This window comes from Aythya marila, assembly GCF_965140915.1.
Source record: "Aythya marila genome assembly, chromosome: 5".
Taxonomy (NCBI): Eukaryota; Metazoa; Chordata; class Aves; order Anseriformes; family Anatidae; genus Aythya; species Aythya marila.
Window position 1 is genome coordinate 17,046,604 of NC_139046.1, and position 21,958 is coordinate 17,068,561.

The 21,958-nt window shown below is 36.6% G+C and overlaps 1 protein-coding gene across 2 annotated transcripts in view; it reads left to right on the plus strand.

The window, feature by feature from the left end:
- Window positions 1-21,958, plus strand: part of RPS6KA5 (ribosomal protein S6 kinase A5) — a 92,555-nt gene that overhangs the window by 23,316 nt on the left and 47,281 nt on the right. Inside the window, exons 3-5 of one of the 2 annotated variants that reach the window (XM_082760883.1) lie at window positions 542-760; window positions 5,715-5,830; window positions 6,511-6,618. In XM_082760883.1, coding sequence (XP_082617009.1) covers window positions 542-760; window positions 5,715-5,830; window positions 6,511-6,618 — 443 coding nt within the window. Of the gene's footprint in view, window positions 1-541; window positions 761-5,714; window positions 5,831-6,510; window positions 6,619-21,958 lie in introns of those variants that run through there. The other variant, XR_014317551.1, reaches the window with a different exon arrangement.

A 21,958-nucleotide genomic window follows, 5' to 3' on the forward strand; every position in this document is an offset into this window, starting at 1 on the left:
TTCCTTCTAGCTTATTCTCCGTAAGCCCAGTATGGGAGCCTCGGAATGTCCCTGTGTTCTAAATACTGGTGGGAAGAATTAATTGGATTTTCAGTGGGTTTTTGGAACCGCTGTAAAGCCAGTAATGAAAGCTGCTAAGTTGCACAAAAATGGGCATAATGGGGGGGTGGGGGCAAAAACAGCATTGCCCTTACCCCCATACTCTTGCCAAATTCTATGTGTGGTATTTTTAGGTTATTGCAAAGGAAGAAGTCATTTTAACTTTTATGTTAAATACTGAAATTCTGTTTCTTCTACTCTTGCTGCATTCACTTGATGGGCTGATTTGGTTGAAAATTATTTTGAAAAGGTCAGTCTGAAACAAAATCCTGAAAGATTTTAACCTGAATAACTACTATGTGGCATAACAAAGAATAATTGAGTATAAGGGCCAAATGAGAATTTCTGTGTAATGTTAATAATCAGCAGTAGTATCATGGTGTCAGCCAGACCTGTATTATGAGTAAATAACCATTTTTCTCCCCACTCTTTCTTTCTTAAGCCTATGGAAAAGTGTTCCTAGTAAGGAAAGTAAGTGGCCATGATGCTGGAAAACTGTATGCCATGAAAGTACTGAAGAAAGCAACAATAGTTCAAAAAGCCAAAACAACTGAGCACACAAGGACAGAACGACAAGTATTGGAGCACATTAGGCAATCACCATTTTTGGTCACATTACATTACGCCTTCCAAACAGATACAAAGCTTCATCTCATTTTAGGTAAGTAGTTTTCAGGCTTCAACTCTTACATTAATACAAAATAAAATCTAAAAAATAAATATATAATCCATCCTTTTATCTCCTTAATGTTTTGTAGGTTTTTTTCATGTGGTCTTAAGTACTGTGTGTTTGGAGATTGTATGGGAGAATATAGGAAGTAAAATACAGTTCATCTTCAACAGTGCCTTTGTGGTTTTCCTGTTTGAACCTCAGTGTGCTACTCTGACTTGGGGAAAAAAATATTATACTTCTTTCTTTTGCATGCAAGTCACTGATATGGTCATAACTGCCTAAAGCAGAGGTGGAAAATTACTAAAAATAAATTTTCTTGCACTTACCTAGAAGATGAAATCTTTATTTGCAGCTTTTTTTTTTTTTTTTTTTTTAACTGTTATTATATACTGCATTAGCTTTCTGCAGAATTTCAGACTAATTGCTACTATAATTGAAACAATTTTCATGGGCATTAAAATGATTCCCTTACTTTCTCTGTATGCTGTCTTTGCTTGTGTGGCACAAAGGTTGTTGGTAAGGTGGAGTGACCAAAAGTAATTTTATTTCTGGGATCAGTTGGTAGAAAATAAGAAAAAAATACGCTGTCAGGTACATAGCTTAATTTTTTGGGCGATCCTGCTTGGAGCCAGTTTTACTTGATGGTCCTTGTGGATCCCTTCCAACTTGGGATAGTAAAGAAATACTTGAGCAGACATATAGCACATTTCACTCTGAAGATGACTTACACCAATCACATTAAAAATAAAATGTATTTTGAAATGTTGCTATCTGTTTGAGAGGACAGGGCTGCCTGCTACTACGCTGACCAATTGGTAGGTTCTAGTATCACTGAACTGCTGCAAACTGAAAGATTCTCTCAGTCAGGCCTTTTTGCCTGAACAGATGCCCTCGTAATAGGATGGGCAAGGCCTGTTAAAGGTGATTGTGCCTTCATTTTTATGTCTGGGCAAATTCTTTAAGACACTGGAATGTACAGGTTGTTGGTCAGATTTCCTGCTCTAAAATGATGCTGGAAGTACATATACATGTACTGTGGAGCCTTGGTTTAATGAGTTCTTATTGTTCTTCAGCTCTAACCTGTTACTTGCTTTTGTGCGTTACTTTATTTTTGTAAATTCTTCTTGTAATTCTTCTTGTAACATTCATAAATATCCATTTACACAAGATGCCTGATAATGAACTATTGTATAGCAAGGCTTATTAGAACTCTCTTTGTTCTACTTCTGTCCGTGCCATTTTGCTTTCCATATTTATGTGAAGAACCAGATCTATTTCTACAGCATTTGCAAGCTTGGCATGAGATTGATAAGGAACTTTTTTGAGTTTTCAACTAAGATAGAACACCTTCCACCCCCTGCACCCCCCTTTTGAGACAGCACTGTTTTAGGGAAAGAGGCTGACGTTAAGAATTTATTTCTTCTGTTGTATTCCCCAGTTTTCACTGCCTTTTAGAGGCCTGGCTTTCTTGGGAGGGTCAAGGATTTTTCCTCATAATGAGGAGTATGTACTTAGAGAGCTGGAAAAGGGTAATAAATGCAGCTTTAAACCTCGCTGCTTCAGGAAGCTTTTGCTGCCAAAACTTTGTTAAACCATTTCTCTCTTGAGTATCGAGACTTCCATGTTTTTTTTTTTTTTTTTTTTTTTTTTTTTTTTTTAAGGTTTATTTGAAGAAGTAAATGGTCCTTTAATTTTCTGGTTACTGTTAACTCATAACTTCCACTTGTTGAACCTTAATTAACAAGCTGATTTAAACTTTGAATTAATAATTTTTATTAATGTTATATGAATCTTATCCCACTGAATGTCAATTCTTAGGAAGGTGTTCTACATATGTGCCTTAGTTTCATATATTACCATGGGATAAAACGTGCCTGAGAAGCTCAAGATTAAAGGAAGTATTCATTAGATTCCTTTTGAAAATGTGATTTTAAAAGTGTAAGGGTTTTCACAAATACCTTTGAAAAGGGTGCTAAAGAATATATAAAATAGTATCAAAGACTTGAAGATGCTGAAGAGGTGAAACAGAAATTAGAAATACATTGATAGCTTTGTGATTCCTTGATGTTAACCTTTTAATAATGAGGGTTTCATCTTCGATTGTTGTGGTATTCAATTTATAGATGAATAATTTGGAACAAAAAAAATAGATGAAACATGAGACAAATGAGAATGCATTATAAACATCATAGTACTAATCCAGAAGTTTTTGGTTAGAATGTAGTTTAGATCATAGAATCATAGAAAGGTTCGAGTTAGAAGGGACCTTAGAGTCCATGTAATTCTATCCCCCTGTCCTGGGCAGGAACACCTCCTACCAGACCAGGTTGCTCAAAGCTCCATCCAGCCTGGCCTCAAGCAGTTGCAGGGATGGGGCATCCACAACTTCCCTGGGCATAAAGAATTTCTTCCTTATTACTATTCTAAATCTAACCTTTTTTAGTTTAAAGTCATTATGCCTTGTCCTGTCACTATACTTCCTGACAGAGTCCATCCCCAGCTTTCCTGTAGCCTCCTTTAGGTCCTGTAAAGCTGCTATAAGGTCTCGCCTGAGCCTTCTCTTCTCCAGGCTGAACAACCCCAGCTCCCTCAGCCTGTCTTCATAGGAGAGATGTTCCAGCCCTGCAGTCATCCTCACATCCCTCCTCTGGACTCACTCCAAGAGGTCCATGTCCTTCTTGTGCTGGGGGCCCCAGACCTGAATGCAGTACTCCAGGTGGGGTCTCAAAAGAGCAGAGCTGAGGGGGAGAATCACTGCTCTTGCCCTGCTGGCTTCACTTCTTTTGATGTAGCTCAGGATATGGCTGGCTTTCTGAGAGCACACATTGCTGGCTCACACTGAGATTCTCATCCACCAGCATCCCCAGGTCTTTCTCTTCAGAACTGCTCTCAATCCAATCTCAATCGGATTCCATTAGAAAAATTTATGTATTTCATATACAATATGAGTATGTATGTATGTATTACATGTGTATTTCACATATATATATGATATTGATAAGTTTCTCTGTGCATTTATTTTTAGATAAGTATAGGTGACAAGAATAATTACAAGACCAGAAGAGCCTTTTTTATGAAGGGAAAATTAAAAGGTTGAGATTATATCCTCATTAGAGTCAAAGAGGAGGGAGCCCAGTAGCTGTGAAGAACTTTACATAATAGATAGTACAGTGGGCATTTACTTCCCACCCTAATACAACATCAAGGTGAAGTTTCAAGTGAAAAAAATTCAAAGCTGATGTATAACTAAGTTTTTTTTGTTCTTTGTGTTTGCTTTTCCACAAGTTTACATGAACCCATTCTCAGAGCAACAGTTGTTCCAGAAATGTCCTTTTCTTTCCTTTTTTAGCAGAAAATGGGAATAGAGTTGTGTAGTGCATGGTGTTTGTTTTTTTTTTTTTTTTTTATCTGCTCTTTTTAATCATTCTTTTCAACAGAGAAACAAACAAACAAAAAACAACTATTGTGGCCTAAGGCTACTTTATAATTAATTTAGGCTTTGTGCCCTCCCTAACAAACAGCAACAACAACAACAAAATGGTTTGCTGCATGTTTTTTTGTCTGACTATGTAAATCCTTGTAAATCACTTCTTTGCTTCTTTGATGTAGTGTTGGAATTCTGCATTTCAGAATGGCTTCTGAATTTTCAGGGAAACAGCATCTGCCTGTGTTCTACCCAGCTGGGCTTGGTGAATGAGCAATGTGTCATTTCAGGTTCAAGAGGTTTTAGAGTTGGAGCTTTGGTGCAATACTTAATACAAGTCCTTGTGCTGCCAGATTACATAGCAGCAGTAATTTAATCTGAATCAAGTGCAGACATGTGGTTGTATTTCTGTCTATTTTCCAGAATACAGAATTTGGAGCCAATTCCAGTTTTTAGATTGATTTTAAGCTAGGATTGAAAGAATGAGGTATTTTTTTCATACAAGTATCAGTTCTAAACAGAACTTGTCACATGGGGTTAAGTTATTACTACTTCTAATTGTAAAATGAGGGTTACTTATGATTTAGTATTGATGTTTTCATATACTTACTAACATAGTTGAATCTTCCTTACTTTCCTCTTTGATTCTGCTATTATTCCTTTCTGAATGGAGAGCTGTGAAAAGAGTAGAGAGATCAGAGTATGTGTAACTTGTATATATGCTTTCTGCTTCAAAGACTTTTTGGTGTAATACATGGATCTGTAGAAACTGTTCAAGAAAATGTTGATAAGATGTTGTGGAGTACGTTCCCTGCTCTGTGTATGTAAACCTCAAATGCAAATGAACTACTTTGTTGTATGTTGCCAGTGTAAGCAATTCTGTATCTAAAATGTTGGTGTTGCAGTGGAACTCTTGTATTAACTATTTTTTCCCCCTTCCTGTCTGGGAAAACCACCCTGTTGTGTCCTGCAAAGAATCAAAGTGTGGTTTCATGTGGGAATGTGTGTGGAAATAACCTCCTTCAGGAAGTTTTGCCATATAAGTTCCACTTGCAAAGGGTAAAACTTGTAATTGCCCATAGGTGATTATTTCACTTAGTGTCTGTTCTTTTGAATCATCTGTTTTAATGTCAATCTGGCTTGTTGCTCTTAATTATTTCACAAGGGTGTACAAATACTCATTTCATAGATATCATTTGCGTGCTGTTCTTCTTATTTTTCTGATTAAGTGAAAGACTGATTTTGCAAAAAATGTTAATCTTCCATAATTTATGAATATTTATGGCTCACTTTATCGTTTTGCTGCTTATTTAAATTGGTAATGCTCTTCCATCACTCCACTAATAAGGAAACTGAGTATTGTACAATGGGATGAAATATTACAGAGTTGCAATAAAGTAAAAGCATCTGATCCCAGAACATCTTATTAAATAACTTACTGCAATATTAATAGTTACTTTGTAAGAAAATTAAGCTGTCAGAAAGTGAAATTACAAGGTTCTTTGTTCTACTTTTTAGACTATATAAATGGAGGAGAACTGTTTACTCACCTTTCACAAAGAGAGAGATTCTCAGAAAATGAGGTGCAAATTTATATTGGGGAAATAGTTTTGGCGCTTGAACATCTACACAAGGTAAAGTAACTTTATCCTTTCAGTGGATGCTACAAGCTGATTTTGTAGAACTATCAACTGTATTCACATCATATAAAGTTAGTAATATTTTTTAGATAGTCTTAAATTCAGAGTAACTTTACCTACCAGTGGGTCATATTAGTTGTACAATTAGAAATACTTTCCATTGAAATGTCTATTTATGTGTACCAAAGTAAGGCTACATGTTTTTTTTCTGCAGTGCAAAGAGTATTATTGACACAGGACGGTTATTTTTTGGTAATCTCTATCAAAGGGTAGAGTATGTCAGTAAACCGAATTTGTAGTCAACATGAAGAATGTTTGGGTTGCACTGTTGTTCAGTTCTCCTTGTTTTGTGTACAATGAAACAGCAGAGTTTTGAAATTTTGCCATGACTGTAGGCAAGCAAATTGCTTTCAGAGGCAAGTATTCAGTCACTTCTAGATGCAAAGGGTCTATTATGTCCTATGGCATTACCTGGTGTATTAATTGCTGAGAATTCGTGAGCCTCTCAAAGGTATTTCTTCAAAGACATTTTAAAATTCTCTTTTTTGAGGGCAGTCTCTGAGGTGTCAGTGGAAATAATGGGAATTTTGTTAGCTTTACATTTAAATGCATTCCGTGTCTCCTTGATATGGTTACAGTGATTTGGCAATGCTTTTCTTGTATTCTGTCTGCAGTTGGGAATTATATATCGGGATATAAAACTTGAGAATATTCTCCTTGATTCTGATGGCCATGTGGTGCTGACGGACTTCGGTCTGAGTAAGGAGTTTCTTACTGATGAGGTGAGTATTTGAATCTCCACTAATGGACTAATGGTGGACAGAATCCAACAAGACCGAAAAATCAGATTCTGTCTCATGGAAATATAAAAGCATTTGAGAGAGCAGAAAAAATGCCTTCTCAACTTTTGCTTTGTGGAACAAAATCTAGTAGTAAGTTCTCAGTTCATTGGTCTTTGGCCTGCCAGTGTTGCTAGACATTTTTGTCTGTTCTAGTTTTCCCTGAAATGCCTTCACACACCCTTGTGCTGCCCTTTATGTGCAAAAGAAGAGATACACAGGAGTCAGAAAAGCCACTTACATTATCATTTTCAGATGCCTTTTTAAAACTCTCTGCTAATACTTTGCAGTGACTAGGCAAATGGTATGCTATGACTCTTATTTATGCTAATAACAATTTTTGTATTATTATCTTGTCTTTTTCTCCTGTATTTATGTCACTTCTGATAAGCTTAATTGCAAGCTTTTAGGATAAAAGTTTCTCTCATTAAATAAGTGAATAGTACCTAACATAACGATTACTGACTGTTAACGTTAGTTGTCAGTTATTTCTAAGGTAAGGTATATCCAGATATGCTTTTAGATTTCAGAGAGTCAAAGAAAGTTGTAGAGGATTTTGTTTCTGGAGAATTTAAAAAGTAGGTTCTTTTTCGCTTTAGGGATCAGAGGTATTTGATATATGGGACTGGACTGCAGGTTTGAGTCTGTTAGAAGCAACGGAGGTTTTCTAAAAATAGGTAACTGGTAGTTTCCTCTGGAATATTTGCATTTCAAATGGAACCTGGTAGGATTCAGGGGGGTTCTTAACCATTTTAAGAAACTGGAAATGTTACTTTATTAGTGTGTAAATAATTAAAATATATACAAAGTGTCAATATATTCCTCTTAAACTATAGAGTAAAACAAAGAGGAAGATCAAGTAGCATGACAGGATTTGCTACAGTATGTCAGACCAGTGTACTTTCAACAAGGAAATACGAAGAGATGTGGTTTTCAGCAGAAAAGAAGGACAATAAAAGGTGTGGCTAGGGAGAAGAGCAGGGCCTGCTCAGAGTTGTAAGAAAAGCTACAGGAGGCACAGGAGAAAAAATACTCTGGGTTATATTACTGTACACGTAGGGGAGAATAGCAACTGTCCTCCAGGCCTTGAGCAAAAGTTGAGTGAGGCAGAAATCTTCCCTAGGATAATAATCTGTCATAATAAATCAGGACCTTCTTTAAGTCTCAAAACAAATGGCTTTAGGAAATATACTTGTTTCTCATCTGTGCTCATCTTCAGGATATTCTTTATAAGCAGGGCAAGAAAAAGCGAGGACTTGCATAAGCATCAGAGTCTGCTTTTCCTCACATTTGGAACCTGATTCTTCTTCCTCCAGTCATTTTTAAAATAATGCAGTCTTGCTGCTTGGTCATCTAATGTTGCTTTCTCTGACATATACCACAAAATCTGTTCATTTACCCATACTTTTTTTCCTCATTCACCCTAACATTTTATTTTCATCTTCCCTGTCAAAAAACGTTTCTAGTCTCTTTTAAGGAGAAACTTACAGTTTCATTTTTTTCTTTCAAAAACCTAAGAAATCGCCCGCACTTGACTAGTTTTCACATTACCATTTTAAGTTAGATACTGAACTTGAACATGATTAGACTGTTCCATTTACACATAGAAACTGACATTTCATGTTGTACTCTGTACACAATTTAGCTACCATTAGAACAATTAAAATTCACATTACAAAAGTTACCTGCTAATTTATATTTCTGAACTGATGTGCTTACAAGCAGTAATTTTTGCCTACATAATTGCATGGCTTTATATCTGTTTTCATGCTATTTGGGTAGCGCTTTTAAATAAAATTAAACAAGTTGGATAAGAAAAGAGTATGTTCTTGCAACTGTATTGCATATGCTAGCATGTTCTCCTTTATCCCCTTCTTCATGCTTCCCCAATCCACCCTTCTTCTTACAAGTTCTCTACTACATGTAATAGATGTGCTTGCATAAGTCTTTTTGGGACCTCTAAAACATGTATGTTCTTAAACTTTGCTTACGCATTTTACAGTTTTTCTTAAAAATAAATAAATAAATAAATTCTTATATGAGGGTAATAGCAGTTCATTTTTTTCCTTTGCTTTATTTTTTAAAAAGTCCATACGTGTTTATCTGTGTACAAGAAGAAGAAATAATCTGACCCGAATAATGTAGTTGAATAAAAATGAATTTTCACGTAGGATAACTCAGTATCACAGGGTATTTAGGTATGAAATGTTTTCTGATATGAACTGTACGTAATATTTCACAAAGACCAAGAATTTGACTAGCCTAACCACACAATGGGATTAGGTAAGGGCTCGAGAAATTGAAATGAGTAGTCCCTTTTAAGTATGCAGTAGCTTTTGCTGTCTTAGTCTCATGGTGAATTAAGGTTGATTTTAACTCTCACCTGAATTTCAGTGAAAAATGGGGAAAAGAGACTCTTTAGCCTTACCTTTTTGTGCATCTCAGTTAAGTCCATATCTAAATGGGATGTAGAATTTATTTGCAGATGGTGTTAGAATAAGTAATTTATCTTGGAAAAAAAAATTAATAGGACTAACAGATTTTGAACACTTTTTCATTGCACACGTGTTATCATGTTGGTGTTCCTATTTTTTTTGGAACCATTAAAAAAAAACTTTTTAAAAAATCAAAACCACAAGATTTCTAATTTTTGCCATTCTATTTCTTGTGTAGTATCTTCATCTTTTGCATTTGTGGCTTAGTCTTCTTTGAATCTCATAGTTCTGCTTGTATGCTGGTGTTATTTTGATTTGGTTAATACTAGTTTAGCTTAGTCATCAGGTTTGGTTTTCATTTTAATATTTATTGATGAAGTGTTAATTCATTTTCTAATAGTTTTTTTTTCTGACAGCTTTGGTTTTGTAACTATATGAAATACAACAGTTTAGAATGGTATATATGGAGATCTTTGTCTTAGAAAAAACAATCTGAATTCATTGAATTATTTTAGTAACCATCTATTGGATCATGCATAACAATTAGCATTTTTCTTGTTAAATCCCATAAGTAAAATTTCTCCTGGAATAAGAGGAACGCTCAAGTCTGCTTTGTTGGTACACATCTGCTTTAGTTTAGGCTTGTTTTGAAAGTTTTGTGTTTTAAGCAAACAGATAAAAAGAAATTGTGTAGTAAATACAAATGTTATCAGACTTTGAACAATATTTCCGAGGGGACACAGAACAGAAATGCCTTAGTAATAACTGATATAGAATATCTACACTTCCATAAGGGATGATTGAATTCTCTGGCTTCTGCAATTCCGTGTCAGTTGGGTATCTGTGCACTTCTTTCTATGATGTACTGTGAATAGTTCACATACATTATTGCTTTTGCATCTGAAAATGTCATCAGAGTTGCAAATTTAGTTGCAACTGTTAAATGCTTTTCGCAGTTGAATTGCTGTTGTAGTTTATTAGCTGGTTGAGTGGGCACTTTGTTCTGGAAGGAAAATTATTATGTAAACCTAAAAGGTTGCATTAAAGGAAGACTGATGAAAGGTTGTTAACTCACTATGGATTTTGGTCAGTGAAGTGGAAAGGTTCATATACAGAGCACTACAGAGGTGGTCAAGAGCAGAGGGAAATGGAACAGTGAGGAAACTGACAACAGTTTGACATTGATTTATTGCTGTATGAACTGTCATCTCATTTGAGTGACCTACTAGGTTATCTGTGCATTTAATTATAAAAGTCTTGACAATTGTCCAATTAAAACGAAGATGTCTGATAATTGAAATTTGATAGTGCATGCTCTGAACGCTGAGCATTCTCTTGCAAAGATAAGTTAGAGTAATCTGTACTGCTGATGACTTCCTGTATTTGTGTTTTGGTTAAAGAGTTGCTCACCAATGTAAACGTAGCACTACTTTAAACTGTAGATTACACTTCTGGAAAGAGGAAAAACTATGAAAAAGCAAACTGAGTAGTGTAGTTAATCCACAAGAGTTAACATAGGTTATAGATCCTATCTGGGCAATTACTGATTATTACCCTTGTTTTAGAAAAAGATATGAAACGATGTTAGGAAAGATTTTTGGCTTTAGTTGGTGTACTTCTGTTGGTGTTTCAAGTATCCTGAAACTGAATATTAAGAATCATAAAATCACCAAACATTCTGAAATCACATAACTGCAGGACAGGTCTCATTTCATTGCAGAACGAGGTCATCAATGATCAGGTGACTGTGCCTTAGCCCAAGCTGTATCCCTTTTTCAGTGTTTATAAAGATAATCTTGGTCTTGCCGCATGGAAAAGTAAAGCAGAAGACTGGAGCATAGAACATATTCTGCCCAGATTTTGATGCCAAAATCTCAGTGCCATTAAGAGTTTTTTTAAGATAGATCATGATTTCTTACAATTACTGCACTAGTATGCCATTCAGTTATTTAAATATGCCACTCAAAAATGATGTTTTGGGGAGAAATACTGACCTGTGTGTTAAATAGTCTGGCATCTTCTATCAGATCTTACAGTAACGTGTTTGTAGTCAACTTTGGAAAAAAATGTTTCTCTTTTCCAGGACAAAAAAAATTCATTTGGAATGCAAAACCCACCAACCTCACTGACTTTTTCCTCATAAATTTTTAATCTCTTGAATGATTGCAAATACTTAACCTTGATGAAACTTGGGCAACCATGTATGGTAAACTTGCATGACCAGAGTTTCATGGCTATGTGAAAATGATTTTAGAGCCAGATGTGTTGCATTTGAGCAAAATTGCCTGTTCCTCCTTTTACATTCAGTGCTCTCTGATTTCATAAGTATGTATGGGGCATCTTCTATGCATTTTTTTATTCTCTTTTTTTTTTTTTTTAATACATTTTTGAAGGCTTTACAGTGGTAGCTAGAAGAATTCCTTGCAGAATGAATGCTCTTTCATACCTTTTAATTTTGCCTCTACTTGAAGCAAGAGGGTGTTTTTTCAGGTTTTGCTTTTTATTCTGTTCTTCTTTCTTTTGGTACTCCTACTTTCTCTTCTCAAAAGATGATGTTTTAGAAAACAAGTCTTCCAAAAACTGGAATTTTGAGAACCCAATACAAAATGTCCATCAGGGATGAAAGTGGTATGTACTTGCATTCCTCCCACGCAATAATATACTGTTTCTGAACTTCTTTTGCTTAAGAAGAGAGGTTCTTGTTTTCTTTTCTCTATGTTATTTGCTTTATAAATCCATCATTAGTAACTGGTTTAAATAATTCCTTGCAGAATTACAAGTGCATTGCACTGCAGAAGCAGACAGCCATTTCCTAAACCTGTGTAAAAGTTTCCTTGAGTCTCCATTTTACATTAGATGAGGGCTTAATTTTACAGTGTTATGTCTTGGGGCCACAACTATAGAGGTCATGTGTTTCTTAGCTGGCATGCAGTACCTCCACTGATAGGGTTAGGCTCTCTCTTTTATTAGTGCATGTTCTGATGGCAGCTGCTGGCAGGCAAATTTCACTCTTACTTGAAGCAGTCATTAGTCTGCTTCTGCCTGTTTTGGAAGCAGTCATTAGTTTTTCTAGCTCTGTGGCATTAGATATAATATCCAACATGGTACTTTTGACTTAGCTGGCTCCTTCAAGTAGGAACAGTCCCCAGGATAGTATTATTTTTTTTTATTAATTTCCAGATGATTTTATTTAATTCTTCTTGGGATGACATTTCAAACTAGTGGACCTTTGATCTGTAGTATTGCAACTGTTCTTGGTCTAGTCTATGCCTTTACTTCATTATGAATTTGTCAAATGCAGTAAGTAGGTAGTCTAGCATACCACTAAACATTTTTCCAATCTTTGTTCTTCCTCTGTCTTCTACAGAGATCATACTTTTGTTCCTGAATAGAAGGTACGGCTACAGAAGCAACAGTCTATACCTGAGAGAGCTATTGGGTGAAGCTGTACTTACTGATCTGGACAGCTTAATTCCCCAGTGTTATGTCTGGATATTGTGACCAAAAAGGCTCTCAAAAGAATTTTTAAAAACAAACAAAACACAGCCTGGCACTTATTTTATTGTAATAAGATTTTCAAACAAGATTTTCAACTTTCATTTTAAATCTGCGTCATGTCTTCAGCCATTAGAAGGCTTTTATGTCAATTTTCATATACCTTCCTAAATTGATTCTGAAATTGTTCTTCTGGATAATTAAAATGATGGCAAAGAATAATGCTACAGAACTGATTTCTATGGAAACATTTTATTTTTTTGGTGCATTTCTTATTTTTGAGGTAAATAACAGTAAAATCACTTTCAGATAGGATGGCCTCTAAGACTCCCTGAAGGTGCAAACCCTGTTTCTGCATGGAATTTTATGTGGACTCTATGGCAGTGCAAATAAATCTCTATTTAAGGCAGTATTCTTTTATTTACCATATGTTTTTCTCATTAAACTTACTAAGGGAACTCTAATGGCTCACCGAACTAGTAGCTTATAGCTGATAGAACAGTTTGCTGATAGCTGATCCATGGGATGCTCTGTATGATACTGCTCAACACTCAAGTTTTTCAGTCTTACAGTCTATTTCTTGAGGACCTGTGGTTCTTGCCTAGCTATTCAGGGAGTAGCAGAATGGGGAGGCTGCTCCCTGCAGTAGTGTGAGCTGGGGATGCAGTACGCTAGCTGACCAAGGGCACAATCCCACAGTTCCCAAACAAGATCAGAGCAGGTCTATTGGCAGTAACCAGGCTCAGGTAACAGTGCAGCAGTTCTCAGGGAAGCTTATAGTGAAGAGGAAGGCCTGAGGTCAAGTCAGGATTTGAAGGCAGATCAGGACCAGTGAGGTACACAGCCAAGTACAGGCATACCTGCAGTGTAGCTCATTCAGAGGTCAAGACTGAGGATGTGAGTTTCAGCTCCAGTGAAGGTAAGGTGGAGGAGGTCCCCGAGCAGGTTCCACACACAATCAGCGGGACTGAGTCGGAGTTGGTCTTGAACACAGGTGGCTTAACCCCAGGGGGTGTGAAAAGAGCAGGTTGATATGCCAAGGGTCCTGAACACAGTTATCCTGGGGAAGCTTTCATTGTTTGTGCTTCTTGGTATAAGAACTTAAGTTACTGGCTTTCAGAACTCTGTTATATAAAATACAAATAATAATGATGTTTTCCCATATATTCTACTTTTTATTTTTTAATTTCTAATTGATATTATTTGCTACACTACTGATAGAGCCCAGAGAGCAACCTAGAAGTTCCATCTTCCTTTGTTAAAGGAACTTTAACAGAGTTAACTTTGACTTTGGATTTAATATTTATTTAGACATATAAGCAGTTAAAGTACAGAGTTTTATTCCAGCACATTTCCCAAGGTAAGGGTTCTAGATAAATGAAGAACTACAGTGAGGTTTCTGTAGAGCAGTACAAACACCAACATCTGTTCATGCCTAGAAATGCTGTACCACTTTAGGCATTTCATAATATTCTAATAAATTGTTTATAAGTTGCTCTTGAAGGGACAGGAACATGGTTTCAGTTGATAGCGTGTGAAACTATTTGTGGTTAACTTAACTCTTGCCCTTAGTTAAGTTTGACTCTCTTACTCCTGAATACAGTGGTGTAATATGTCTCTTCTAGCCTTTCCTGTCTGAATTTGCATATTTCCTAACCAGTTATTTTGTTTTTCTTTATTGGCCTTATAAAAATACTAGAATGAATGATGCTTCTGTTAATTTCAAAATATGCGTTGAATAAAATGAAATTAGAAAAGACTTTATATAGTTTAAAATGGTTTTCCTTGTTAGCTAAGAAACTGGTGAAATTATAAAATGAAAGGAAGGATCATTGTCCCTACTATTGTGGCTGAAGCTATTCCCATTGTATTTATAATGATAAATATGCACACTAGGAGACTGTAGGAATCTCACAGAAACACTAACCATTATTCTTCTAGAGGTCTCACTGACTTTAGTATGTTTCTAGTATTACTACTTGTTGCCATTTCTAATTCAGAATTGGGGTTTGCTTTTCTGTCTTACCATCTTCAGTGAGACGTTCTGCAGAAGTGTAACTTGCAAGTTTCATTTGGGTTTACATGGTCATCACCAGGTGAAGTGCTGATTCTGTCCCAGTCCTAGTCAGGTGTCAGTTGCAGGTTATTTGCCCGAAGAATGCTGGGACTTCTGCAGGTGCAACTTAAATTTGAGTGCCGAGAGCTGTTAAATACTCTAATAATATAAAGTTAGATGCTTAATATCTTGTGGGACAGGGTTCCTCTTTGAAGCAAAATTTGTCACTAAAGCTTTAATGAAAACATCAGTCAGATGTTAGTTGCATCAGTCTACCTTCAGAACGGAATGACACAATGCATTGTAGGCATTTTGGTTGAGCTGACTGCCTTTATTTCACATGGATTCTCTTGTCAATAAATAGAAAGATCTATTTATTGATAATCATATCACAAAAGGAAATAGTTGTTTGAGGAACTGTAAAAGCAGTTCAGGATTTGTCCAATATAACCTTATAGTCTGGGACAATATCCAGTATGATTCACAGCAGCCTTTCTGCAAACATCAGAAATGCCAAGAAAAGCCTGTTCTTTGTGAAGAATCTGCTGTATTAAGTCCTCTTTCTTATATGTTAAAGACATATGAAGCCTTCTGTGTACCTGAAGGTTTTTGTACAGTTCTGTACATCCAGGAAATATTGCCTGGCACAGAAAGCAATACATGCCATGCTCCAGTCTCACTGCAGGAGGGATCAGCTGGCTTTGGCTTGCATTATTAGAGATGGTTGGATGTACCTAAGAAACATCTCTGCTGAATTTCTTGAGAGTCAAAAGTATGTAATCGCTGCAGGTGTTTTTTTTTTGTTGTTGTTGTTTTTGTTTTTTTTTTGTTTTTTTTTAATCGATCAACAGTTTAAAACGTACCATTTTTGGGGGGTTAAGCAAGAGTTAAAGTACTATAGTGTCAAAGAATTTTTAACGTCTGACATTAATTTCTGTTCTGTGTGGACCCTTCCCCACATGTGCACCTTATTCCTGTGCAGAGACATTTCTTTGTTCTCATCTCCAAAAAATGACCACATACCATGCTCCTGGTAATATAAAAGAAGTTACCCACCATCAGAGAACACATGGGTTGTAAATATTTATTCATCACAAGTTTACAAGTTTGTATTTGCTAGAATGTTTATTCACTAAATACAAGTCAGAGCAAGGTCTTTGTTTTGGTCAAAACTCGACTAGTTCCAAGAAGTTGGATTGCAGCTTTATATCCTTTGTATATTACATGCAGACTGCTTCCAATTTATTGTGGGCAAGAGACATTTTCATGAAACGTTGGTGGATTTTACTTATCTACAGCCCTGAGTATTCTATGGAAGTTTGAAACAGTTGCTTGTATGATTTATGGTGTGTGCACATTCATGTGAGCTATAATCTGTTAGGTGATTGTTTAAAGAGAAGACCGAAGACATGAAGAGTTTTAGCTAAACTATGATTTTAATCTATTTGATTTTTTCATCTATATTCCTTATCTAGAAGTTGGTATGAGAAATTACTGCCCATGCAATAGAGGGATTGACCTTTACTGTTAAGTAGAAGGACTGTATCTATATTAGATTTAACAACCTTGTTAAAACTTGCCATGCAATTTCAGAGTGGCTCAAAGAGCAATAAGAATTTCTCTTGTCTTGCTGGGTCATAACATTTTGAAACCTTCCTAATGGTGGAGTCTGATGAAACGAACAAAGCGTTTTAGTTTGCCAGCTAACAAGCTTAGACAAGCCTAGGAATCCCATTGGAATGTTGCTGAAATCTGGAAAAAATGGCCAAAATATGCATAATAATTCTATTACTTCTCTATTACAAAAATATGATGAACCAACGAATAGTTCTTGTCTAGATTGGAGAATTTTTTAAATGAATGTGTGAAGACTCAATCCTGAGAGCAGCTTGGAATGCCTTCAGCCAGCTTTGGTCGGGCTTACCTGGTTCTTCCCTTCTGTTCCATTGTATCTTCCTGCTTTGTGTAACTACGTGCTACTCCACTGCAGATTTCACTTACAAAAATGGTACAAAACCCATGACATTGCATGCCAAATACTTGCCTTTCTTTAAAAACAGATGGCTTTTTTTGTGAAATTTGTTACTTGTTTTTTATGCTTTTTCAATCAGCTCTGAAAATTGCCTTTTCCTTTCTTAACAATCATTTTTAATAAAGACTTGAAATTTTTCTCTAAATTCAATATTTTAATTATAGTATGGACAATCTACATTAAATTTATCAAGGGTTTGGCTTTAAGTTATTATCCAATACCACCTCAAGGGTAGCTTGTTTTGCCAGATCTTGAGGAAACTGCCATCACTTCCCCAGTCAAGATGTAAAGCTTCTTTTATGCTTTACTTGCAAGCCTGTTGGTGAGGGCGAAGTGCACAAAACCCTTTTGGTTTGAGACCAATTATATGTTTACATATACAAAATGAAGAAACAAACGAACAAACAAACACCCATTATTTAAGGAAGATGCAGTTTCAGATTTTAGCTTACAACGACATACAAGTGTTTGCTGACAGGTAGAATATATGTCATTAAAGGCTGCATTTTGACTCTTGAGGTTTTCTTTTTCTCTGGACCAACATCACTTACTGTTTCCAAGTTTTGTTTCTGTCTTTTTTGTTTGTTTGTTTCTGTCTATTCTGTATTAAACAACAACAAAAAACAGTAATTCTTAAGCTATTGTGTTACACTCCAGGAATGTTTCATTATAAATTCAGAATCAAAGGAAATTAAAATCCAAACAATTTAGTAATGGAGAAGTGCCCTTTACCTTTACAAACAACTTACAGAAGATATTAGATACTCTAGGGTTTAACAAAGTCTTTTGACTCTATGCTTGTGTAGTTTTTATTAGCAAGGAGTTCCTGTTAGAAAATACATGCAGTAACATTTGGTGAAGACTAGCATTGTTTAAAAACAAACAAAAAAGCAACAAAACAAAAACTTGGAAAATGCTTTTAAGGAGTCAAATTTCATAGCTCAAAGGAGTGTGATAGCAGTGTGGCTTCAAAATGTGTCACCTCTGACGTTCAGGGTAGTAGTCCAGCATGGTAAAGAACAAAGTATTTGCGCATTAAATGGTTGGAGAACAGAAGCAATCTGTTCTTTTTCAAAGGTGACCTTTCATGCAGTTGGAGAAGTGGGTCTTAATTGTGAATGCTGAAAAGAATGGCTTCACTGAATACTTGGCTAATCCTTTGGCTAAAATATGTTTGCACAAAGGCTGTTGTGAATAAAATAAGCCATAGGACTGTAGGATCCGAGTGTCTGCTGTGGAGCGGTGGTGTGTGTTGTTTGAATGTAATTCTTCAAGTTGAAGAAGTACTTGAAAGGCAATATATTTGTCTTCAAATAATATTCAATAATAATGTCTTCAAATGACAGAATTGACTGTATTAAGACACTTGAGGGCTTTCCATACACGCGTTCACGCTTTGGAGACAAAATAACAAACAGGTTCTGAAGCATTTTTTCCAAAGCAGTATTTGGATAGCAGATATTCTTTTTAAGTTCAGTGCACATGTGTAGAACAGCACACTTGGAACATGCCTCAATATTTTGAGTTAGATACTCCAGATTCAGTGCCTGATCATTCTTTGTAGATGTGTTTTTTGTTGTTGTTGTTGTTTTGTTTTTGTTTTTACCTTCATAAGTGTTCTGTTAGCAAGCTTTATGCAGCTTCCTTATTCCAACACTCATATCTCTTCAGATTTCTTTTATGTTTTTGTTTGGGTGCTTTGCTTTGGTGTTTGTTTTTTTTCTGAAAGCCTCTGAAACAAAATCTCAGGTGTGTTTAAGGCTTTGATCTTTCCCTTTGTTTTTCTTTTTGTTCCTGTTTTTCCAACAAGCAAATGGCTTGCTCCAGTTAGCTCAGTCTGTCCCTTGTACATACAGCAAATTTGGCAACTGCTCATGTGACTGAACTTCATATAGATTGCGCGTTTCTATTGATGTGTCACCTGGCTACCTGGAGAAGTCCAAATTGAAATCTAAGTTTCTTTAATGCTTAACACCAACATGTTGATGATACCGTTGACTCAGGAGGTACTCAGCACATCAGCCCTTGGGCCTTCAGCCTTTCAATGTGGGTTGTCTTCTTTTGCTGTGGAGCCTCTTTGAGTTCCAAAAGCTGTTCTCTCTCTATTTTTATTCAGGCTGACTTGAATGCACTGTCTGCCATGCTATGAATAAGCATGAAAGTCACAAGATGCACTTTGCAGTTATGCAGATCTCAGTTTCCAAAGGGTATGATTATCTCTATTTTTCTTAGTCCCTGAACTAATGAGATTCGCTGCTTATTGAAGGAGTTACAGTGCTGTGTATGAGCTCCTTGGGATCTTGTCCTCCACTCCAAGATGACGTTTTTTCTTGACCAATAGTGTTTTGGCCCTGACACTCAGCCAGCCAACATGTGCCCTTCTATCTGTAGCTCTCTTCAGCCAAGTATTGCAGCAGCTTGTTTCTCAGATGCAGATCTTCAGGTGCATGTGGTGAAATAACGCAGGCCTTCACTCCCCTGGTGTTTGGAAATACCTGTCCTGGCTGTTATCTCTGCCTTTTCTTTGCCCGTTTCCCTTGCCCTTTTGGATGTGTTAGGGCATCAAATCAGATGTTTTCAGGATATCTGGGCTCTGAGTTTTTTTTTTATGGCACTGGAAGCTAACACCCAACTAGACATAAAGGAATAGCTCTTTAACTAAAACATTAGCTGTCAACTGGCAATTTGGACCAGCAGAAGTGAGTCTTTTACAGGCGTGTTGTATATTCTTGATTCCTTGGCTCACCTGAAATCTCATTTAATTCCTGTGGTTTGCTTTGAAGCTTATTAGAGATCTCTGGAGGTTTAAGTCCTCTTTCTGAAAGTAGAAATGTTTATACATGTTCTTTCTGGAGCTTTAGATAGCTTTGAATGCCTGCCTAGCATTCCTTGATTATAAAGCAGGGCCAAGTGATGATACCACAAGATCATCAAGAGCATGATGGTGCAAAGTTTCCATTCTTCTGTCAGCACTTTCAATTGAATTTTGGAGCTAGATTTTTTGATCTCTGTAAACTGTATAATTTGTGGTCTATCTACCATACATACTCTCAGCAAGGAAGATGCTGCTCTGAGGTTTTTTTCTTTGTCAAAATGATTGTTTTCCAGGGCAAATAATAATCCACATTGCATCTCTCCATTGTGGACAGTCACAGTCTAATTGTTCTAAAGCCGTTCAGTGGCTAGGTGCTGTCAACATTTTCGGGTTTGAAGTTAAATATGCTCCTTTTATTTGATGAAAGAAAAGGAAAATGGGATATAGGAACAGGTATTCCAGAGGAAAGGCTGCAGAGATTATACATGTTTGGTATTAAAAGTACCTTGACTAGTTAAAGTAGTTGTGTTTCATTAGGACACTTGGATCAGGCAGAATGATTGCAAGGAACTCAGATAGAGGGCTGTGCCCTACCTTTTTCATATTGCTGTATGGGGAGTGGGAAAAGTTAGAGATCTATTCTCTCCACATATGGAGTAGGAAAAGTCAGAGATCTACCCCATTTATCATACTAGAGCATTTATTAGGAACGTTTGGAAGGTACACGTAGGCACATGCACAAAGTCTGTGCTTAGCTCATCTCAAAGAATTAGTGGGGGATGTAACCTGTCTTTGTTAAACCATACATCTGCTAAATTAAAAAGTGAACTGCCTGCTTATCCACGTGACCCTATCTATGTTCAGTGACCAACAACTAGCAAAATTCACTTTGTGTCAATGGCTTCACAAAAAGTTAGTGGGCTCTTAAGCAGCTCAACTGTTTGAAGTAGCCACTTCGTATACCTTTACTAAAAACTAATGCTATTATACAAGAATTCAGAACTTGGTGAAAAAAAATAAAATGAAACCAAATAAAAGACAGAGGGTGTGTACCAGAAGACTGAAGGCCATCTCCAGATTATCTGTGAGCATGGAAGTACTGCTGACTGGGAGCAAGCATAATGACATGCCTTCAATGACAAGGTCAATATTGGCATATTGAGTTATTAGAGGTGGGTTAGCCACACTTCTCTTTACTTCCTCTAGTGTCTAATTGCGTGATGTTCTGCAGCTCAGACAAAGGAACCACAGTGCTTAAGGCACGCATGCTGTGTGAGGAAAAAGTGCATTCTGCCTCATGCAAAAAATCCTTAAGCTCAAGTATTTGCAAGATATTACTGTTCAGTGAGAATTCATATGCAGAATCCAAATTCAGTTATTCAATAATTTTCTCTCGTGTCTTACTAACGGTTCTATGTTGTGAGATGAAAGGCAGATACTGGAGTTTCAATTCATGTTATAAATTCGCATGAACTGTAAATTTGTGGAGGAGAGCAATACAAAATAGGATTTGGTTTTGCTTTAAAAAAATAAAAATAAATGAGACTGCATATGTGATTTGTGAGTAAAAAGTGATTTCACAAGTGACTGGTGAAATACATTATAGAGTGACTTTTTGTCACAGATTGCAGTGGTTGAGGTTGGAGGGGACCTCTGGAGGTCAGGCCCCTGCTCATCCAGGGTTGCTTAGAGCCACCTGCCTGGGACCATGTCCAGGTTTTGGATGTCTACAAAGAAGGAGACTCCACTCACTGCCTCTCTGGGCAACCTGTTCCAGTGTTCACTCACTCACACAGTAAAAGAGTTTTCCCTTCTGTTCAGACAGAGCCTCCTGTCCTGTCCCTGGGGACTCCCAAACAGAGCCTGTCTCCATCTTTGCAGCCTCCCCTCAGGTGTTTGTGCATAGTGAGGAGATCCCTCTGCACCGCCTCTTCTCCAGGCCTAGCAGTCCCTAGCTCCCTCAGCCTCTCCTCACAGGAGAGGTGCTCCAGTCTCTCAGCTGTTTTAATGGTCCTTCTTCACTGGACTCTCTCCAGTGTGTCCATCTCTCACTTGAAGTGGGGAGCCCAGAACTAGGGAGAAAAAAAAAAAAAAAAAAAAAAAAAAGGAAACTGTGGTTGGAGGTAACGTTCTTTTAACATGTCTTTAAACCCAAATGTAATGCATACGACTAAAGGCTACTAGTGACTCCCTATGTTTAACAATGACAAATTTACATAAGTAATCCTAGTGAAACTTAATACTGTAAAAATAGTGTTCTGTATGTAACAGCTACAGGTAGTTGGTATGACTTGTAATCTAACAAGACACACCATACCCGGAAGAGTGTCTAACAAAGAAGCGTCCACTCTTTTACTTATTTATTTATTAATGTTTTGGGGAGTGCTGAAGTGTAGTTAACTAAGAAACTCTAAATAGTTGATAGCAGTTTGTTTTGTCTCCCTGTAACA